The following is a 21,150-nucleotide window of genomic DNA, read 5'->3' as shown; positions in this document are numbered from 1 at the left end:
AATCCCAGAAGCCACCATACAACATGGCCTGGAAAATGGAATCAGATCAGACCAGCACAATTATCACTTAACTCCATTACAACACAACTCTGATCAACTGGAAAATTAACTAAACACCCTCATTTCAAATCACTGGTCCCTGAGTAATGAAAAAGACCCAGCCTTCAGTCATCAGGGTTTACGAAACATGCAAATGTCAATTACATTTCTGTCAGCTGACCACAGTCTCAGAGAGTCCACTGTATGATTGGACTTGAACATGGTTAAGAAGAATCAGGACAGATCTGATTGATAAAGCCTACACAAATCTGATACACGTATGTGCAGAGCTTATTCAATCCATGAAAGGTCACTCTTCTCCCAGTTCTACTATAAAGTTCTAACACTGCTTTAGTGAAAAGTTCAACTTTACCATAAATTTTACATTACTCTTTCTTGTCACTATAATCACATCAGGCATGAACTTTCACAGAAATGCAATAGCATGAAGAGCAGTCAGCAACAACACAACACAACTGTTGTCCTCAAATGCAGCTGAAGTTTGTCTCAATTTAATCTCCATATGGAAGCAATAACACTTCAAGCCATCAGCACTTTGTGCTATCAAGACTTGAAGAGCAGTTGGTTTTTAGCACAAGTCTTTTTTTGAATGGGGTATTTAACATTTGTGGTATATCAAGTCTGCATCACTATAAAGATTTACTAAAGTAAATGTACTCATTAACAGACCCAGCTAGGTGTTTTTCCTTAAATATAACTAGTACTGATAAATGATATTATTCTCAATGCCAAATACTATCAATTTTCCCCCAATTTTGAGGCTAAAAATGCCAGGTAACAAACTGCTTGTAACTCGCTTTGTATGAACTGTTGCAGGAGTAACTAATTTCTTCACTTCATCTTAAATAAAATGGGTATTGGTACCATACGATAGAAAAAAAATCCCAAAACAATTGATGGTGTGAAAACTTAGAATTCATGCAGTTTCAATCAGTATATAAGTACTCAAAGGAGTGGAATAATCTGATGGTGTGAAAACTTAAAATTCAGTTTCAATCAGTAAGTACTCGAATGAGTGGAATATTCTGAGAGTGATATAAAACAAGATTTGAAGTTAACAGATCTCGGACATTAAGTCAAAAACACAATCAAATTTTGCAAATCATAACTTCATGAATAGGACCTGTATCCCCCCCCCCCCACCCTGAATCCAAATTGGGACTAATTCATTCAAATTATATCATTCCTGCATTAAATATTTACCTTAACCATTCATAATTGATTATTGATGGAAGATGAAGAAACAGAGTCAAACCTGTGAATTAAATATGAATTTGAAATGTGTCTCTGTTACAATGATTCTGGAAACTTTTCTCTCAGAGGTCTTGGTGTTTCTGAACTGATCATGGTATATACACACTGGTTAGGCCAATTCAACTTGATTGATAGATTATCATCCCCGCCCGCCCCTCAAAAATCAGCCCACCCGGAATTTTTTTATTTTACGAAACTTGCGATTTCTGGTAGCTCACTACGCTCTCGAAGCTCATTGGTAGTATTTATGCCCATTTCTCAGATATTTCTACTTTATTAATAAAATTGCCGACTCCTGTGAATAAGCATAGATTGATATCCATCTGGCATTAAATGATGCACTTCTGTTGACAAAAACTCATTTGTCATTAACATTTTCCTCAGAAAATAAAAAATAAAATCCTCCCACCCGCCTCATACTTTTTGGCTGATTATCTACTAATTAAGTTGAATTGGCCTTACAGTGTATATATTGAATCTGTACTTTTCTCCCAGAGTTCACAAACATGACACACCCTCCAGTCGAAACCAATTTTTGTGTTAAGTACTGTGAACCACTTACAGTGGGACATTTCTGCAATCTTGCTTTGAAAAATTGCTGATTGATTACATAATTTTTCTTTTTACAAACATTCAATTTGTTCTGACATCATTAACATATACAAAATTGCTCACAAGAACCTAACTTGTGCAACAAAGCAATCATATGATACATGTAGCTAGTATATTCCTGAACACAGAGAAAAAAGGAACTTCCAGACATGAGCAAGTTTAGTGTACAGATTTTAAACTTTTAAATTCCACAAGTTACCTTAACCTTATCTATATGACATTGTGTCAAGGTCACACCACACCTTCAGGTTTAAAAGATCCTTGTGTCGAGTATCAAAAGTTGCTTGGTTACAAATTGTTGACAACAAATAAGCATCCTAGTTCAAATGACTTTAGGCTAAGGTTTTGACGCAATCTCAGGTCAAGCAATCTTTGCATAAATTTGCTTCTTCCGTTACAAAGTGATGGTTCAAACAATTTTAGACAACTTGACAAACAGACAGGCTTATTCTGAGGGATATGAGCAGCTGTTGCAAAATCAAGCACTTTAAATTTGGAGATACAAATGGCCACTAACCAGTAAAGAACTGACACATATACATGTAGCCAATATGCTTCCTTATTTCACCACATCAGTAAACTGCGAGATCATTTCTTTATCTTAGTCATATATAAGATCATTCAACATCAACACCAGGCAATGCAACAACACCTGTATTGCAGGTAGACTTTCATGATTTCATCAAATGGTAAGCCCTACAACACTGAACAACAGAGATATTTAGACTGGGCAGTGACTATTCACAGGTTGCAGGAAGGCTATCAAGCACATGCTACCATGGTAACTCACCAATGCCATGGTTACTTACTATATACTTGGCATTTCCTATGGTCAGCTTTTCAATAAGTAAAGAAACTTAACTCAATACAGAAACAAAATTTCAGTAAAGGGTTAGAAGTGCAGAGTGATGAATGAACTGCAGTGTCATCTAATCTAACCAGTGTCTAAATCGTGCTTATCATGAAGTAGCTTCATCACATTTCAAAACATTCAAAATTTAAAAGAATTTTAAAAGAAACACTTAAGTTTCAAGTTCTCGACATTTTGAGTCATATATTAGTATCAAACATTCAGATCTTGAACAATATCTGGTGACAATGAAGCTACCACTCATTTTGCAAAACAGACATAATTTCCCAATGCATTCAACTATAGTACAGTGCTATTGGCAAATGATAATACATCAAATAAAATTACATCAAATAAATTACGCATCTGCATGTCATTTTAGCATAAAAATCTGACTACTGTTCTTGCAATGAACAATGAAGTAATCACGAAGTGACATAAGTTACCTTCCTTGATGTTCGGGTTAACAGTAGATGGTGCCACTGGTTGTCATCAAAGCGGTAACCACTTGGTCCTATGTCTAACTTTGCCTCACCACCACCTAAATTCACTATGGCCACCACTCTTCCATTTTTTAGAGCAATACTGATGTAGTCACTTTTTTCCCCTGATAGATAAGGAAAAAGAAAAGAACTAACACTTAATTGATACAAGGTCAATGAGCTGTAGCGGTCAGCCGAATTCGATCGCCGGTGTCCAGATAGCTCAGTTGGTAGAGCACCTGACTAGATATTCAGGGGGCCCGGTTTAGAATCCCGGTCTGGCCCTTTGCATTTTCTCCCTTCCTGTTACATTTGGTGCTGTAGACCAGCCGCTGGAACTGACAGGTGAAAATGCCTGCCAGGGGATAAAGATCCTGGGTTGATGTCTTCAGATGAGATATGAAGACATTTAAGGAGGGAGGAATGTAGCGGTCAGCCGGATTCGATCGCCGGTGTCCAGATAGCTCAGTTGGTAGAGCACCTGACTAGATATTCAGGGGGCCCGGTTTCGAATCCCGGTCTGGCCCTTTGCATTTTCTCCCTTCCTGTTACAGAGCAAATGATTAGTGACTAAAAATTTTCTCCACTTTGATTGGATAAAACAACATATATACTTCCTGGAGTGAAAACGAAATGTTCACAACTAGGTTTCGCAAAAGAGGTGAATGGTGAATACTGCATTTATTTTGTCATTACAACATTCTTGGTCACTGTAACACTACACTTGTCATTTGTTTGCCATAGTAATATAACATTTACCTGTTTCAATTTGCCATAATGTCAATGCCATGTGTTTAGGGTGACTTGATTAACAATTCATAAGCAAATGATATTTTCACACCTTTATAGACACAGTGCCAGTACTGTGAACCTTTATGAAACAACTGTTGACTTTTGATATCAGTTCACACCTTGATTGCAACATAAAAATGTGTCTGTTAATCAAAGGCAGTGTCTGCCATGTTGGTCTCTAAATGAATATAAATAATGTGAAACACTTGTCAGAGTTTACATGTGGTCAATCTGGAGATTTTCGAGGGAAAAATACGAATAAAAAAAAATTAAATAAAATTATGCATGTGAATTCAACAGTTTTGTTTGTCCAGGTTGATCTGATAAAAATTATTCATAGAAATAAGTGCATTTTAATGAAGTATCAATGGATAATCATAATGAGGTGAAAGTGTTGAACCATGTTAGGATACATGGCAATAACCAGGAAACGTCCCAATAGTCAGATAGGTCTGGTAGTTTGACGAACCCCTAGTGCCCGGATCGGACACGAAACATTGATTTGTGTAGGAGGAAAAGTGTCTACACTACTCGTCCATGGCTGGTTTGATTTACATTTTTTCTAGATATGAGTTTTTCATTCAAAAATTAGACAAGTATATCATATGAAATACAGAGTATCTGATCAGTTTTATCACAGAACAATATTCTGATTAAAACTGCTAACTTTTTATGCCACTCATAAAACACAGAGTTAATTGGAAATGCTCTGTGGAGCTGACTGGGTCCTATGAATCAGCACCATTTCTGGTTGGCCAGTGATATGGCAATGAATGCACAGAAGAAGGAGGGCTAAAATAGTATACGGAAGAAGCTAAAATTAATCAAAAAGGCAAAAATAGACTTGACTCCCCCCCCCCCCCCCCCCCCCCCCCCCCCCCCCCCCCCCCCCCCTCTTTATACACTTGCTCAAGGTCATTTTATATGAGGCGAGCATTGGAGCTGTATTTTGATATCAGCCAAATTTATCAAACTTTGCATGACAAAAAACATTAAAAGATGTTCTAGCTCTATATTTAAAGAAATTGCCTCCAAGTCTCCTCAATTTGTTTTAGCCCATTTGGTTCTGATCAATTTTATTGTATAAAACCATGTTGAATATTGACTCAGGATGCTCAGAAATCCCCCCCCCCCCTAATTCCCTTGCATAATTTTTCCATGTTGTTGTTGTTTGTTGTTGTTGTCGGTTCCTTTTTATTTCCATGCAGTATCACGGGTAGTGTCCACACTAGTGGGCCCCCTTCTAGGTCTCTGGCTGGCTGCACGCATGGCAGATCTCACCTCAGATCTCCATTCTTTCCGGTCTTGAGGGTCGGCAGTTGAGAGCTTCCATTCTCTACGATCTTTCTCCGTCAACTCTCTCCAAGATAGCATTGGCCGACCAACTCTACGTCTCCCAGGAACTTGTATATTTAAAGCACACTTGACTGCACTGCTGGATCTGACAACGTGGCCATACCAGCGGAGTCTCCTTTCCCTTAAGATGAGGTCAAGGTTGTCGATGCCAAGCCGCCCCAGCAATTCAGTTGAACTTACAGTGGCCATATCTTCAGGCTTGATGTTACAGATCTGTCTTATCATGGCCCTGTCATTGCGTAGTAGGCGGTGAAGATTTGGCTTGGTCAGTGCCCAGGTCTCACTGGCATGGAGCATAGCGCTCCGTACACAGGTGTTATACACTCGACCACGGGTCTTATACGACAGGTGGCGTTATGTCAGGACTGGTAGCAGCTCCCTGAACTTTTTCCAGGCAGTCTTCACATGCGTAGTGGCTGCAAGGTCACAGCCACCAGCTGCGGAAAGCATGTCTCTGAGGTAGCAGAAGGAACCTACAACCTCCAACTTGTCCATACCAACTTGGATGTCACTCTGCGGCCTGCCGTCAAGAGGGCGAGCAGTTCCTCTGCATCTTGAACATCTGAAGTCAGGGTCCACAGACAGGCACACGAGCATGTAAAACTTTTTCAATGTATTAAATTGTCACAGTGGTCTTTCCTCTTGGAGGTCTAATTGAATCAGGAGCCTTTTAAGTTGTTTGGTTTATTAATTGGATGTTTCCAGTTCTACTCATGTTCTGTTTGTGTACTAATAACTTTCCTGCCATTTAATTATCTTTGTCATTTAGGTCTCTGTGCTGATCCTAGTTTTTGCCCTTGTTTTGACCTATTTTTCTGGTTTGACCCTGGTCTTTATCCATTTCTCTTGTTTCTGATGTAGTGCAAAAACAAGTTCTTTAATAATAGTGATTAAGAATAAAGAAATCAACATTAACAATATTAGTGGAAGTTCCCTTTCACCAAAGGTGCTTTGAAAAAGACATGAAATGTACAATTACAGTATATGTATTGATACAACTATTCTTATGGCAGTTCGGTGGGATGATTCTGTTTTTATTTTCACTTCTTTACTAGTTCCTGGTTTGAGTATAATGTGTTAACCTGGTTTTATCAGTGTATATAAATGGTCGTTTCGATTTGATTCTAAGCAATATTCAACACGAGTATACATGCAGGTTTGATTTCCGATTTTCAGTTTATATCAACTTATTTTTATGCAAACTTCTGGCTTGACTTTGATTTTTACCTGTATAGAACAGGAAACTGGTATGTTGTTTGGTTCTGAAATAAAATTCCACTGTATCTGTTTGACTGCTGATGGGGTCCATGCCTCGAGCCATGAAGTCATAGAAGATATACTCAGACCCAAAAAAGGTCACCTCCGATTTCTTTGTTTCTATAAGGAAAATAACAAACAAAATCCAATTATCTATAAGAAAGTGACATGAATGCATGAAATCACTTGATCTTGTTCATAAAATCTACTTTACAGCAATCATTGTTGGTGACATATTTACATAATTTTCTATTACAATTCTCCCTTATAGGTATAACATATTCATGCTATATGCAATATCTGCTCCTTCAGATACTTTTAAATTCCACGAGTTCCCTGGTTTTTTATTACGAGCAATTAAATGCACATTTGACAATGTTATCGCAATTTCTCAGCAAGATGTTGACTGACAAGGAGCATTTTTGCTGCTTTCTTCTTGATAAGAAACCTTTCAATGAATTCATGGCTATCAACTTAATTCATGTTCCTCATCATTTGAAAATATAAACACTCAAAGATAGATTGCATGACGTATTAATATTCTGGAATAAGAATTTTCATTCTTAAAGATACAGAGGCTGTCAGAAAATGAATTTTTGAAGATAAGAAACTTTACATTTTAACTGAGAAAATCTCTGGCAGACTTACAATGGTGTTTTTATATCAAGCCATGCAAGCCTTATTGTTTGTCAGATAGGCATCGGAGAACGTGCAGGAGAAAATATGAATTTTATGCATAGATTTAATCTTTAATTTCTGGGGAGAATCATCTCCCAGACTTTACATCAGAGTAATTTCCTCAAAACTGCAGATAAAATTTCAATTAAATTCAAACATCAAACAGTGTTCTTATATATTGTAATTTCAACTTAATTTAACAGTTTGTTTTCAATGACTAAATAAGCATACATTTTTAGGCCTCCTTAGTTATTAAAACATTATACTTTGCAATGGTAAGCAAGGGATTAAGAGTAACTCAGAGGGAGACATTTGTTAATATTTTACATTTAAAATTTTTGCCTTTGATCTTTATATACAAATAATTATAATGATTATTGATAGTGCACATATGAGTCTTGATAAATGTGATACATTTGTTAAAATAGCAGTTAGAATTTCTGAAAGAAATAAAAGCAGAATGTAAATACAAGAATTAAATTTCATTTTTGTAACCTCGATCTTCATGAAGTATGCTGGTGTGATTAAGAGTCAAAGTTTATATAACCCCCACATATTTTCAAATATATAATGTATTTCTTAAATATATATCGATAAATATTGAATCCAAAGGGAATTTATGCTGTAACTTTATATATAGCAATCATACATGCATTTAAATAAGTCATGAATTTCATTTTGCACAGCTTATCAATGAAACACTGCACTAACCCCCCACCACATACAATGCATACCCAAACAAAGAATTTGTACTAAACAATTCAAATTACATGGCAGCTGTTTGAATTACGTACCTTTGACTTTTCATCTTATATTAACAATGAAATTCAATGACATTTCATTCAAGTGCTCAGAAAGAACTTTGCATTAAAATTGAGGTTTTGGACAGCTACAAGTGTACTTTGGATGCATGCTCTAAGTAAACATCAATTTATCATCATCAGATACCCACGGGTGATCTGGTCTTTTTACTCATCACCCGGTGATAAGTAAAAGACAAGATTACTCGTGGGTATCCGACGATGCAATTTATTAGTTACTTAATATGCTGAATTCCTTTTAATTGTTATAAAACGAGAGTCAAATAAACTCAACTACTGTAGAATCACTAAGACTCAAATATCTTTGGTTCAGGTGAGCTAAATAAAGTGTGCTCAATGTGGACGACCATCGAGACTCACAAAGAGACTAAGTTCAGTCAAGGCCATCATCAGGAATTCCCACACTCAATACGAGTACTGTGAGCTGCCACAGAGGCTAAAAAATAGTAAGCTCATTCTGAACTGCCACAGAGGCTAAAAAATAGTAAGCTCATTCTGAACTGCCACAGAGACTAAAAAATAGTAAGCATATTCTGAGCTGCCACAGAGGCTAAAATTCTGAGCTGCCACAGAGGCTAAAAAATAGTAATCATATTCTGAGCTGCCACAGAGACTAAAAAATAGTGAGCATATTCTGAGCTGCCATAGAGACTGGAAAATTTAAGTAGTCTTGATACTGATGTCTTTTCTGCTGAAACACAGTGATGCCAAATCAGCATTAACCTCCAACCATGCAATCAATCAATCAATCATACATGTGCTACTGCAGGGGTAGGACAAACTATTCAAAATGCATCTTCTCTAATCTATAATTAATCATTTGGATAATGGCATTTTACTGTTCTTTGAACATTTACCTGCTGAATATTCACCACTAATGATTTGAAGTGCAACTATACACCTACTTCTCATATGAATACTTGTATGTGAGTAAGACTAAACCTTGGATAAGATCACTTGTTTGCTTGGATCAAGGGTCCATTTAATCAATTGTAAATTAATACAATCCTTTGTTACTATTCTTCCCTCTGAACCATATTTTCAGTGGCAGGTCTATGAACTTTTATTGAAAATCACAGTATAGAGACTTTTTTAGCCAGTCAGATCATAAAGAAAATGGAATGACTCCATAAAATTATTGAACCTGATTTGTGCTGTTTTGTTTTACCTCATTTTTCAAATTAATTTCGTGTATACACTGTATCGATACCATTGTGAGCATGGTGCCGTGAATTTGTGGACAATTACTCCCCATCCATGACAGCAGCGAACATCAAAGTCCCTCCACCAAGAGTAAATATAATTAATATCACTCATTATCAATGAACATAATATTGGTGTGTTATTGATTCTATGTCCATTCTATCACGGCATTAGTAGTAGAGTACACCATTCTACTGGAAATCAGGGGAGACTCCTTCATGAGGTGAACACTGAACTTGCCTGACATATACACCAGATAATGATTGCCCCTGGTTCTCCCAGCTAAAATTTTTCTGCGAAATTACACTCATTAACGAGGACTGGATGATACTGTAATTTTCAATATGGCAAAGAGGAAGAAATTCCAAATGTCAAACACTCAAGAACATCTTAATCATTTATTTATGTTTTCTTTTAGTCTAGATGAGTGTAAAGATGTCGAAAAAATAAACAAAATCTGTTAACTTAGTTATAAAGCTTGACCATGGCTAAACCTAATGGGAAGATATGGTCATCATCCTTGACATATGACCCTATCGTTAACACTGACTTGAATAGAACTTTTGACTGACCTTGACCCTTCAAGTCACTAAATATGAAGTCTAATCTTACTCTGTTAACAAGTAATGACTAATGTAAAAGTTTTAAAAAGATAGACATACAGACACAGCCAGCTTAAAATAGAAATTGTGATCATGAACCATTCCAGAGGATCAGAAGTCAAGGTCATGTGATGAATCATTGTCAACAGTGTCAATGTACATGATGGAAGATGTACAGTTAACAGACAGACAGACGAGGTCAGAAGAATTCTACATAAAATACTCCACATATCTACTCTAGGAAATATGCAAGAGTTATTGTAGTACCTAACCATTTTGTATCGACTCTTCATGATGATTCACCAGATGATTTGATCAATAGGGAATGAAATAAATAATACTGCAAAAATGTTTATCCTAATTCATCGCTTAAAAGTACAGGAAAATATGTCTGCCAATAAAATAAATGGTATTCTATAATAGCAACTGTCTTACACATCTCCACAAATCGAAATTTTCATACTAGAGACAATTATACAAGATCCTTTAATCCAATCATGAACAGTGATTATAACCCTAACAAAAGACTAAGTACTCTTTCTCCTCCATTCAAATTACTTCATCATCTGGCAGAAAAACAGATTAATTAACAATACCACAAGCAAACAAAAGCAATCAGATATCTTCTATTGTGAAAAAAGGTGATATCTCCATAAGCCAAATACATTGCAAGTCCTTTTAAAAAGATGAATTTTCTGTTACCATGATCAGTAATTACCATACATCAGGTAATTTTGGCATCAAGAATATATGGCATGTTTTTCTATTAAAAAAAAGCTGTTTGAAATTTGAACTTTTTCAATGTTTTTCATACATAAAAACTATACTGCCAAATTTAGGCAGATTCCCCTCACAAATATTGTCAAAAATCCCCCAAATGGTGACAAAATTTTCAGTGGATAATAAGTGAATAAAGTTTTACTTTAACTTTATAAAACAAATGTTGTGACAATTCATATTTAAAGTACAACCTACTAATAGCATCAACAGTGTCTTAATGAGAGAAAATTACTATTAAACACTCAGTAACAGGATATGTTTCATCATTTAGCGGTTTTCGAACCCAGTGATAGTGTTGATTTCATATATGTACCATATGTCCCTTGTTGCATAATTTGAAGTATATGTAAAAAAATTGCAAATGATTTAAGCAATAGTTAATATAAAACAATACTTATTTATCTTTTCTATTCATAGAAGAATTCATTATTGATAAGATTTCAAATTTTAATATAAAAATAAAATTAAATGTTGATTTTTCCAAAATTGATAGGGTATACTTTTAAAATTGCATGGAAAACAGTACAGTGTACTGGCTAAATTTAGTTTTTGGTGTAATTTCATTTAGCATATGCATCATTTACATCAATAGGAATTCTGATGTTTTCATTTTTGGTGAATTTTCCTTGTCTACCAACATTTCAGCACATCAAAATTACTCAATATATACAGTATCCTGAATAAAACTGTAAAAACCTTACCTATAGTGTATACAAACCAATAAAATCACCAGCTATTAACAACAAAATGAACACAAAGTATCATCACAGATTCATTAGAATATTTCAGACAAACTCATTACCTTAAGCGCTGACACAAGGATTTTAATACTGTATTATACAATATTACGACATTAAAGAACACATCGTATGTTTCCAAAGTCTACAAAAATTATATGCATTTTGATTTATTAGGCTTATAGTAATTAATTCTAATAGTTTGTTCACCGAAATATTGCAATAATTAACCACAATATGGATTAAAAGTCCCAATTTCAAAAAGTCTCATTAATTATACAGAAAAATGTAGTTAGCTTTTATACTGTATAAGTATTGAAGTATTCAGTCATTCTCAAATAAATGACTCTACTTAAATTAAGTCATGTAAATTGTTGAAATTGACATTCTTTAATTCGCTTAAATTTTCTAAGCAATGAAAGCCTTTATATGAAAGGTAATAAATCTCGAAAATATTTTGATGATCATAGGCTCAAAAGTGTCCAAGATATGCATCAAAATCCATTTAATAATAATTACCTGTGAAATTCAAAAAGTAGGTCACCATGACCCACTTTTGAGACAACATGATATTAGGTCCTAAGATGCATCAACTGACAAATTTTGATGATCCTAGTCCTTATACTAAGCAAAATATCAAAGTTTAAACAAAACAAAATTTAAGGTCAACTTTGAAGTGACCTTGAGACCACACCCTTTGCCCAAGGATGATGTCTTGAACAATTTTTTATCTACAACCTATCCTCATCCTTATGCATAAGTTTGGTGATAATTTGCCCAGTGGTTCTTGAGAAGATTTTTTTAGCAACCACTACTTTTGTTTGCATTTTCCTAATTATCTCCCCTTGTTAAAGGGTCACAACCCTAGTTTTAGTGCAAATGAAAGCCCTTGGGCCAAGGATACCCTGTGACAAATTTGACAAATATTGGCCAAGGGGTTCTTGAGAGATAGCCCCTTTTCCAAAAAGTTGACGCACACCGCACGCCAGACATATGGCCATATGATTAGCTCTTTGAGCCTTCGGCTCAGAAGAGCTAAAAATATAGCCCAATTAACAAGCTAAAAGCTGGGATATGTGGTCAGCTTGGTTTCCCAGTAGATCACGAATCATTAAATAAACTCATAATGAAATAGAATCCCCTCCATAGCTTGATCTTTACAAAAGCAGTTAATTAATTTTATGGATGTAATTGATTAGCTTGGAATGAACAAATAATCCAGTTGAATAAAATCATTTAATGGCTTTTTGTGAAATATTGCACAATCCACTTTCAACATGCTTAGATGATGAGAAATGCAGATAAAATGTTCTGCAGTATCACTTCTACATTGTTGGAGAACAATATGCTAGCCTTTCACAGGTGATCAATCAATTGTACTTTGATGAAAAATCAAAAAATTCTAACCCCCTAAAAATCTGAAGAGAACACTTACAATTACAAATCCATTTCATGCTATCTGACCACAAATAGGGTTTGGAGGAGATTTCAGAAGGTTTCCCATTTCTCCAGCAATGTAAAATTGATTAGATGACAAACAAGATGAATATGACAAGGAACTAGTTCTGGTCTAGTTCCATGCTGGGGGGTCACCATAATTAAAGCTATGTTCAATAACTGTTCTTTTCAGAGTGGGGAAAAAGGGATAAAATCAGTGATCCACTAGCGAAAATTTTCTCATCACCAAAATGGTTTTGATGCATGGGCTCCGCAAATTATGACAGAGAGACATCAAATTGAAACAGATATTACAGAATATTAAACATTAAACTGCAGGAAAACAGCACTCAATATCACAACCATCAGGGTATTAGAAAGAAAATTTCTCTGAAATCATAGTCATAAAATCGAGTCCGGAACATCGACATGCAACTGTGTGATAACCTCAGGGAAAACACAAACAATTTATCTCCAGAAAATCTTAATGAGGATGCACGCAGCAACTTTTTTGGGGGATTAGGCACTAATTTCAAAATATGCATTGGATAACTAATGTAGTAATGGACTTGGATAAGAAAAATAAGCATAACTTCACAAAAAAATAAGCATAACTTGAAGGTCAACCCAGTCTAAGATGGGTATCATTTTGGTTTCTGAATCCTCAACCTTGGATCACAGGCATGGAGCCGTTTTCATCATTTGCTGGGGCGTCGCTTTGTTGGCTCCAGTAAGTATGTGCCTACACATAATTTTTGATTTTTATAACATTTTTACATGTACATAGAATATTAGTAAGCAAGTAAGTAATTTTTACTTTAAATGTCGGAACTATTTACAGTGAACAAGTAACATGAGCTAATAAGCTCTTTAAGATAAAAGATGCACACAATTAATTTTTTCTAGGATTTTCAGGTCTTTTTTGAAATTGGGAGCAAATAGTAATGATTTCATTGGATTTTTCTTCAGACATTTATCATCCGTAATGTCATCTAGATGATAATGGTAATACAACAGTCCAGAGTGTATTGATAAGTTTACAAACATGAATATTAAATTTATAATCTACAAAAATTCAAATACGATTTTTATAGACTCTTGCAACAGTGTCATAGGTAGACTAGATCTTGGTGGTATATTTTCAATCAAAAATCCAAATTCCGGATAATTCAAGGTTTTGTATCATAACCTTAAAATGGCCCTCTGTCACAGCTTTGAATTCCCATCAAGATTAGCATGTACACTTTCGTACACAAGAACAGATTTTTTTTAAAAAATGGTTGTCAGAAAGTATTTGTTTCAAAATGAACAGAAAATAGGAAAATGAAAATTTATCATTTGAACCATTTAGCATTTTTTCTCATTGATTTATAAAAATTTCAATATTAGAATACTAAAAAAAAAAAACCCAATATAATCACTCAGATATGAATTTTTAGTTGAAGATATAAATACTAAATATAATAATTCATTCAGCAAACCTCCAAACCTTGACTGTATGATCTCTAAAATGATGATGTGGAGTAAGAGAATCATTTATAATAAGCTGTGGGTAATAGTGGTTATGTATGCCAAGTATAGATGTATATGTTACTAGTATATTTAATATTTACAAAATCCCACTGTTTCCAGCCATTTTGTTTGCGAGACCATTACTGAATGTGATACTTTGCTTCAATAGACACTGCATGTGTTTTGCACATATTGTTTTTTTATTTGAACATTTAATTCAAAAGATGAAAATTTCGCACTAAGTCCTATCATTTTCATACCATGCTACTGACACCCATATCTATTTACACTTCACTGTTTTGTTTAATTACCATTTAATATTTCGATAAAAGCGTATCTTCATACTGTTGGTATTAAAAATACCATGCACCTCATATTTCAACAAGATGTCTTTGAACTTCGCAGAATGACCTTAAAATGTTTTAATGTACGTAATTTCACCTATTGGATACATAGTAGATAAAGATATACAGGATTTAGCTAGCTAAATATATGACTTACATTAGAAAATTAAATATGGCTGATCAATGGATATTCAGCAATTTGAACCCACTGGACAACTTTACACACACACAACATGAAACTTACCAACTTCACAAAATTCTCCCTCAAATTCAGTCCAACTGCAGTCACATTTGGTTTCTGTTTCCATGGTGATACAAACTCCACCATTCTTACATGGGTCTTGTTTGCAAATATTTGTATCTCCCACAATTCCACTGTGATCCAACATCTCTGGCCGAATTAGTTTTTCTCCACAGTTACTATACAAAACATTGCGGACATAGCCTCTCAGATAAGGCTGGTATACAACATGCCTCAGTGTCAACTCAGATTGTCTGTCTCTGTAACGCGAAGGAAGACCTCCGATGAACACAGGGCTGTTCCTCCCCATGCCGAATTCTAAATTTTGTCTATAAAATTCCTGGGAGGTGGACAACTGATCCACGGTCAGGGTCACTGTTCTCCCCTGTCTGCTGATGCCAACTTTGTGCCACCGACTATCATTCAGGTTACTCCCTATGTTGAGTCGAACCTGACTACCCCCTAAGTTGACTTTGAGCTGAAGTGCCCCGACAAGCAACGATAATTCGAAATAGTTTGTGTATCCACCATCATCGGTGTACAAGAGTAGGGCACTGGGAATGGAAGTTTGAAATTCAAAATACAGGGACCCATTCTGACATGGTCTCCATTTCTGGAATTTTGCATAGGAGGAGGAAGAGCCTTCCAGTTTGAAGCATGATATCGATGACAGTAAAATAAAAAACAAGATGCCACTAAGAACACAGGTGGTGATTTTTTCTGGCAACATTGTCAGTAGTTCTTGAGAATACTTTGTAAGTAAATCTGGAGATGCCGAGAAATTATTCCTATTGATTTCGTTTTCAAATCAAGGTCCACCATCTACAGAGCACCCAGACATGACACGGATGTTGTGCCTTCCTGATCATGGAACACCGCAGGCTCCCTTTATCTGTCTCAATTCTTCAGGCCGCTGCTCTCGACTTGGAACATATAGTCTAATTTCCTTTTATTGCAACAGATCCATAAGGTATTTTATCTCTTTGCAGTGCATCAATTATTGACAGTTTCATACTTTAAAGCCATGTACCTGTAAACATAAAAGCAGAAATACAGTGGACTAATTATGCAGTCACTGTCTGTGTCACATATCTGATCTGTTATTCAATGTCTCTTGTGGGTTGTCTTTGGGAATTCCATAATTAACAAGACAGGCACATGAAATACAAGACAATTCATTCAGAGAACATTGCCATGGTTCCTGTGACACAACATGGCATCCTTTCGCCCTGGCTGGAAAGAAATAATGATCAAGGTTCACACTACTGTAACACATGCATACATGTCGCATCAGAGCCTTACAATCAGTCATATACAGTCAGCACACACAAATACTTGTACAAATCAATTTACTAATGTCAGTGCCTTTGATTTCAAGTGAAGACTCCCAGAACATTGATTTTATTGACAAGTTTTTTTTTACAATCAAATTACTATGATGTCTGTTTAATATTAAACTTTGTCAAAACAAAAATTAATTACTCTAGTTAATTGGTCCTATTGGTATATTCAGAAAAAATAATTCCGTAAACCTATGCATCAACACCATTGAGATTGAATTAACACATACTACCGGTACCCCAGAAAACCCAAACCAACCTTACACATTAACGCTAATGAGATAGAATTTACATATACCACTCAGAAACCCAAGAGCTAGATGCTCAAGCACTGCGACTTTTAATGTTTTATTTCAAAGATGCAGTTTTCCTAATACATTGTAGTCCTGTATGAGAAATGTGCTACATCCTAGAACAGTATCCATACATGTATCTCTGAGGAATCAACAGGACCCGACTGAGGCATCATCAAACTCAAGACTCGCAGTACGTATTGCCCATGATCTGATATTCCATGTTTAATTCAATGTGTCAACGCCCAGTCTAACATTATACATGTACATGTTGCTGGTAAATAAAAAACCACCGCGACACCCAATATATTCTAGCTGTGAATAACGCAAAGACTGAGTTAAATTAAAGCCTTCAAAGTCTACATGTATATATCCAAATTCACATCCACGGCATTTAATTTTTGCAAATTCTATATCGCTACAGAATGATATCCCATATTTCCATATCATGATATCAGTGCAGAATTTTAAGAAGACTTCAAGATATTGGCATATAATAATATAGAATTGTATGAGGACCTGAGATATCGGCACAGAATTGTAAGAGGACTTGAGATATCGGCACAGAATTGTAAGAGGACCTGAGATATCGGCACGGAATTGTAAGAGGACTTCGAGGGGCCAGTATTAACAATTCACGCACAAATAAATTCAAAACTCAAAGTCACTAAAATAAAACTGAACAAAAATCAATGTGAAGAATGGGAACCAAGAAATAATGGGTCACTAAAACTCATGAAATAGGTTTATGTAGGCCAGTCATTAATAACCTCTAAATGATGAAAGACATTTATTGCCTTGTGTAGGATTGAGTCTGAAATTTACAGCACCTCTCATCCTGAGCCTCCCAAGAGAACAACTGAGAGAACAGTGGGCTTTAGCTCACCCATTGCTGTGTTCAATCTAGGAACGTCCGAGTCTCTATTGATCCCAAAGTTCCACTACTTTCAATTTTTCCTTTGTGTGAGATGTCAGATTCATCTGGGGGTTCAGCTTATTAGATTCTCTGTAGAAATAAAGGACATGCCATCTTGCCTCACTTTGTCAGCTTCCATTAACAGAGTAAACAGGCCCCATTATCTTTAATAGTGACCTGTAAAAAAAATTAGCAGATGCTTACAAAATCACTTATGGTGTATACTAGGCCATAGCCCCTCCCCAAACTACAGTGACCACACACAAACACACAAATACCAATTAAAATCTACTGACTGGTTAATTACAAAAAGCTTTCACCATTTGATTAGAAAAGTCACGTAGGCCATATTGTAAAGCAATTTTCACACTTCCAATGTGCGCATAAATTCCTTCTGTATTGCATGTGTGAACAAAAGAGAAAATTAGAATACTCAAAATAGGCTCATTTCAGTAAGCTTAAAAACTATATGGTTCCGTCATTGATCTGGAGAAGTCATGAATGTGCAAGTGACATCCCTATCACACCTCAAGATAAACCAAGATTTCTTCTCAAAAATGACAAAACCAGAGGCCATTGGGTCACATTGCTTACACGAGTCTCCCAACTTTAAAACTTTTGACCTATTGCATAGTCATGAGGGACATGACTGGACACCAAAACAATGTCTGCATAAAGGTCTTCTCTATACTTTTGACCTACACTGCCAGTAAATGAACTGAATACATGAACCAATTTACAAATTTAAATCTATAAAATATAACGAGTGCCATTTGGTTCTTGTACATATATATCTAATGTGGCCCCATCTTCACTCTCATGGGGTCAATTAATTTGAGCACATTTCAATCAATTTGCACATATACAAATATTTAGAAAAGAATCTTGCTGTTCTGTATTAAGATTTTCTCATATATATTCTTGTTCAAAATTTGATAACTTTTTGTGCCTCGATCCATCATGATTGCTATGATTTTAATGAAACAGAATTAATCTATAAGGATTTAACCAGATGACTACTGGTCTGTCCACATCACAATTCATATTTTACAACATATAAGCCATATATAGCAATTAAATAACATTCAAATCTCATATCATATGACAACATTCAGATCTATATTCAACTCATTAAATTAATCTCATTCCTGAAATACTGTCTGTAATAATCAAATCATACAAATGTTCATCACTTCCGAGATGTCCTTTGTGAATTGTGGGTTTTCATGATAAGTATAATTTTAACCCATATACTACTATCAACCTGTCTGACCTAGAATAAGCTTTATTTGAAGTCAGGTGTACAACCCTGAAGAACTATTTGCCAATCAAAATCACAAAATGATCACCCACCAACCTAACTTCTTCTGTACATGTATATCTAAGAATATGACTTATACATATAATTACTACATATTGTATTTCCATCATTACATTTACCATCTACATTACAAATCTCACAGGCTAGTGCATGGGAATCATTTAAAGAGAGGCTGTTGATTAAAATCTTACACACATCACTAAGTAAATGTAAAAAGTTAAATGATTTATTAAGAACCATTCAGACTGCTAATAGAAATATCCTCCGAGAACATAAATCTCTAGGAACATTTTCCACAATATCCATTTCTAAAGAAACCTACATAACGTTTAACGACAATTGACACGATATAATTGAAAGATGCTTTTTAATCGTGGTAATATGGTGTGAAGCTGCAGTGAAATGATTGCAGCACGTACTCTAACGGAACAGAGGAGAATGTCAATCTTACCAATCAGTGTGGATTCTAATCCTCTCCCAATCAATGTCACTGCAAGACTGAATCAAGCACTATTTACTACAATGTAAAACAAATGTCGATGGCTGTGGTCCCCGATTGGATGATTCAGAGGATGGTACTGGCTTGTAGGACCGCATCTATTGACCAACGAGTTGTGTATAGCTCTACCTTATTATCACTGTGCGACTCTTCAGTGGTGATGATCCTGTGTACAGAGTAGGCAATTTTTGCCGATATTATTCTCAGTGTATATATGTGTGTATATATATAAAATAAATCAGTATTGGAAACTCACTTAATCTTGCATAAACAGTCTGCAGTATCAATCAGAGCAAGCAATGTCTAAACCCCAGGCTGATCTTCACACAATCTCACCTGTCTGATGCAGAGATCCAGAGAGATACCTCTGTCTAAAAATTAATTCTTAATTAAACAAATCACCTGCTCTGGTACATTCTTCTTCCTTTCAACTTAAAACTGATCAATACACATTCTCTTATGTGTCATGTTGTACATGTACCAGTACATAGCTGTAGAGGCTGGATTCAAACAATATTTCTCTGCCAATTTTACACTGATGCCGAGAGTTGCATGTTCTCAGATTTCTGGTGGATGATGGGTTGTGTCATGTGATTTATCAGGACATTGAATAGATCTCCCAATCCAATGTATCATCAGGGATTAATGGATATTCAAAGACTTTCGGAAGGCATAGGATTTGAGATTTAAACACTCTACAGGAATTTGCAAAATATTTTCTAAAACAATAAAAAACTATAAAAAAAAAAATGTGTACATAAAGAAAACTACTAATCTGTACGCATGTATATCAGATTAATACACACACATCAAATGCATTTGATGAATGTTCAGTGTCTTCAAAAATGCATTCACTTCCTAATTTGGAAAACACTTTCATTACCAAATCTATCTGATTCTAGGCTCGAAACAGTAATTGACCAAGTTTCTTGGGATAATTACGTATAACTGCTCTGATGTAACAATTTGCAATTTCCCTCAACAATAGTCACTGCGAAAAGGAAGCATAACAGCATTTTAATGATTATTGATCTACAGGCACTTAAAGGTAAATGTAGAGAGTGAATATCTTATCTCAGACTGAGATAAAAACAATTTACTCAACAAATGTCATAACATCGATATTGTAACACCACAAATACCACCAGACTGCTACACTGCCTGTACTCACAATTTACATGTGTGCCCTCTAAAGTAGTGACCTCTACTATTTTCTAACTAATTATATAGCTACAAATTCACAGTACTGGACATGTTATAAAATTTTACTCACTGGTACCTTACAGTAACCTTCATTCCAGGTTGCAAAAATGTAATAAATGATAATTATAGAGGTCAATTCTTCACCTCATTTTAAAGATGAAATATGCCAGCAGGAGTATTGAATATATTGTAGTTTACATAATTATTTGGCTGCAAAAATTCTTTGAATTTAAGACTGAAAATTTTTGATCAATATTTTGAATTTGATTCAAGATCAACATACAACCATAGAATTGCCATTTCTATCAACAGAAAACAAGAAAAAAAGTGTTTAAAACCAGTTTGGAAGGAAATTCCATAAAAATGTAAACTGCATTTGAATGCAATTTTCCCCCTCTATTCTGGAGAAGCTATTAAAAACGAGTCTGCACCCTATTCATCTCATTGTGATATATTATATATAAAGCTATCAAACATGCAGTTCATCCAAACACTTAGGACTGAAAAGCAATCTGAATATCATTTGTAGTTTGACAAACTTCACCAACTTAACAATTGTG

At 35.2% G+C, this 21,150-nt stretch overlaps 1 protein-coding gene across 11 annotated transcripts in view; it reads right to left on the bottom strand.

The window, feature by feature from the left end:
* The window catches only part of LOC125651641 (neurexin-2-like), a 70,157-nt gene that overhangs the window by 33,311 nt on the left and 15,696 nt on the right, over positions 1 to 21,150 (bottom strand). For 6 of the 11 annotated variants that reach the window (XM_056166361.1, XM_056166352.1, XM_056166350.1 and 3 more), the window contains exons 2-7: positions 19,340 to 19,553; positions 17,538 to 17,744; positions 15,022 to 16,048; positions 6,634 to 6,783; positions 3,223 to 3,383; positions 2,736 to 2,762 (exon numbers count right to left, since the gene is read on the bottom strand). In XM_056166361.1, the coding sequence (XP_056022336.1) occupies positions 2,736 to 2,762; positions 3,223 to 3,383; positions 6,634 to 6,783; positions 15,022 to 15,748 (1,065 nt within the window). In that variant the 5' untranslated portion in view covers positions 15,749 to 16,048; positions 17,538 to 17,744; positions 19,340 to 19,553. Of the gene's footprint in view, positions 1 to 2,735; positions 2,763 to 3,222; positions 3,384 to 6,633; positions 6,784 to 15,021; positions 16,049 to 17,537; positions 17,745 to 19,339; positions 20,648 to 21,150 lie in introns of those variants that run through there. The other 5 variants (XM_056166354.1, XM_056166357.1, XM_056166351.1 and 2 more) reach the window with 4 other exon arrangements.

The sequence above is a fragment of the Ostrea edulis genome, chromosome 5 (genome assembly GCF_947568905.1).
Source record: "Ostrea edulis chromosome 5, xbOstEdul1.1, whole genome shotgun sequence".
In the NCBI taxonomy this organism is placed as follows: domain Eukaryota; kingdom Metazoa; phylum Mollusca; class Bivalvia; order Ostreida; family Ostreidae; genus Ostrea; species Ostrea edulis.
This window is presented reverse-complemented; position numbering and strand designations above follow the sequence as displayed.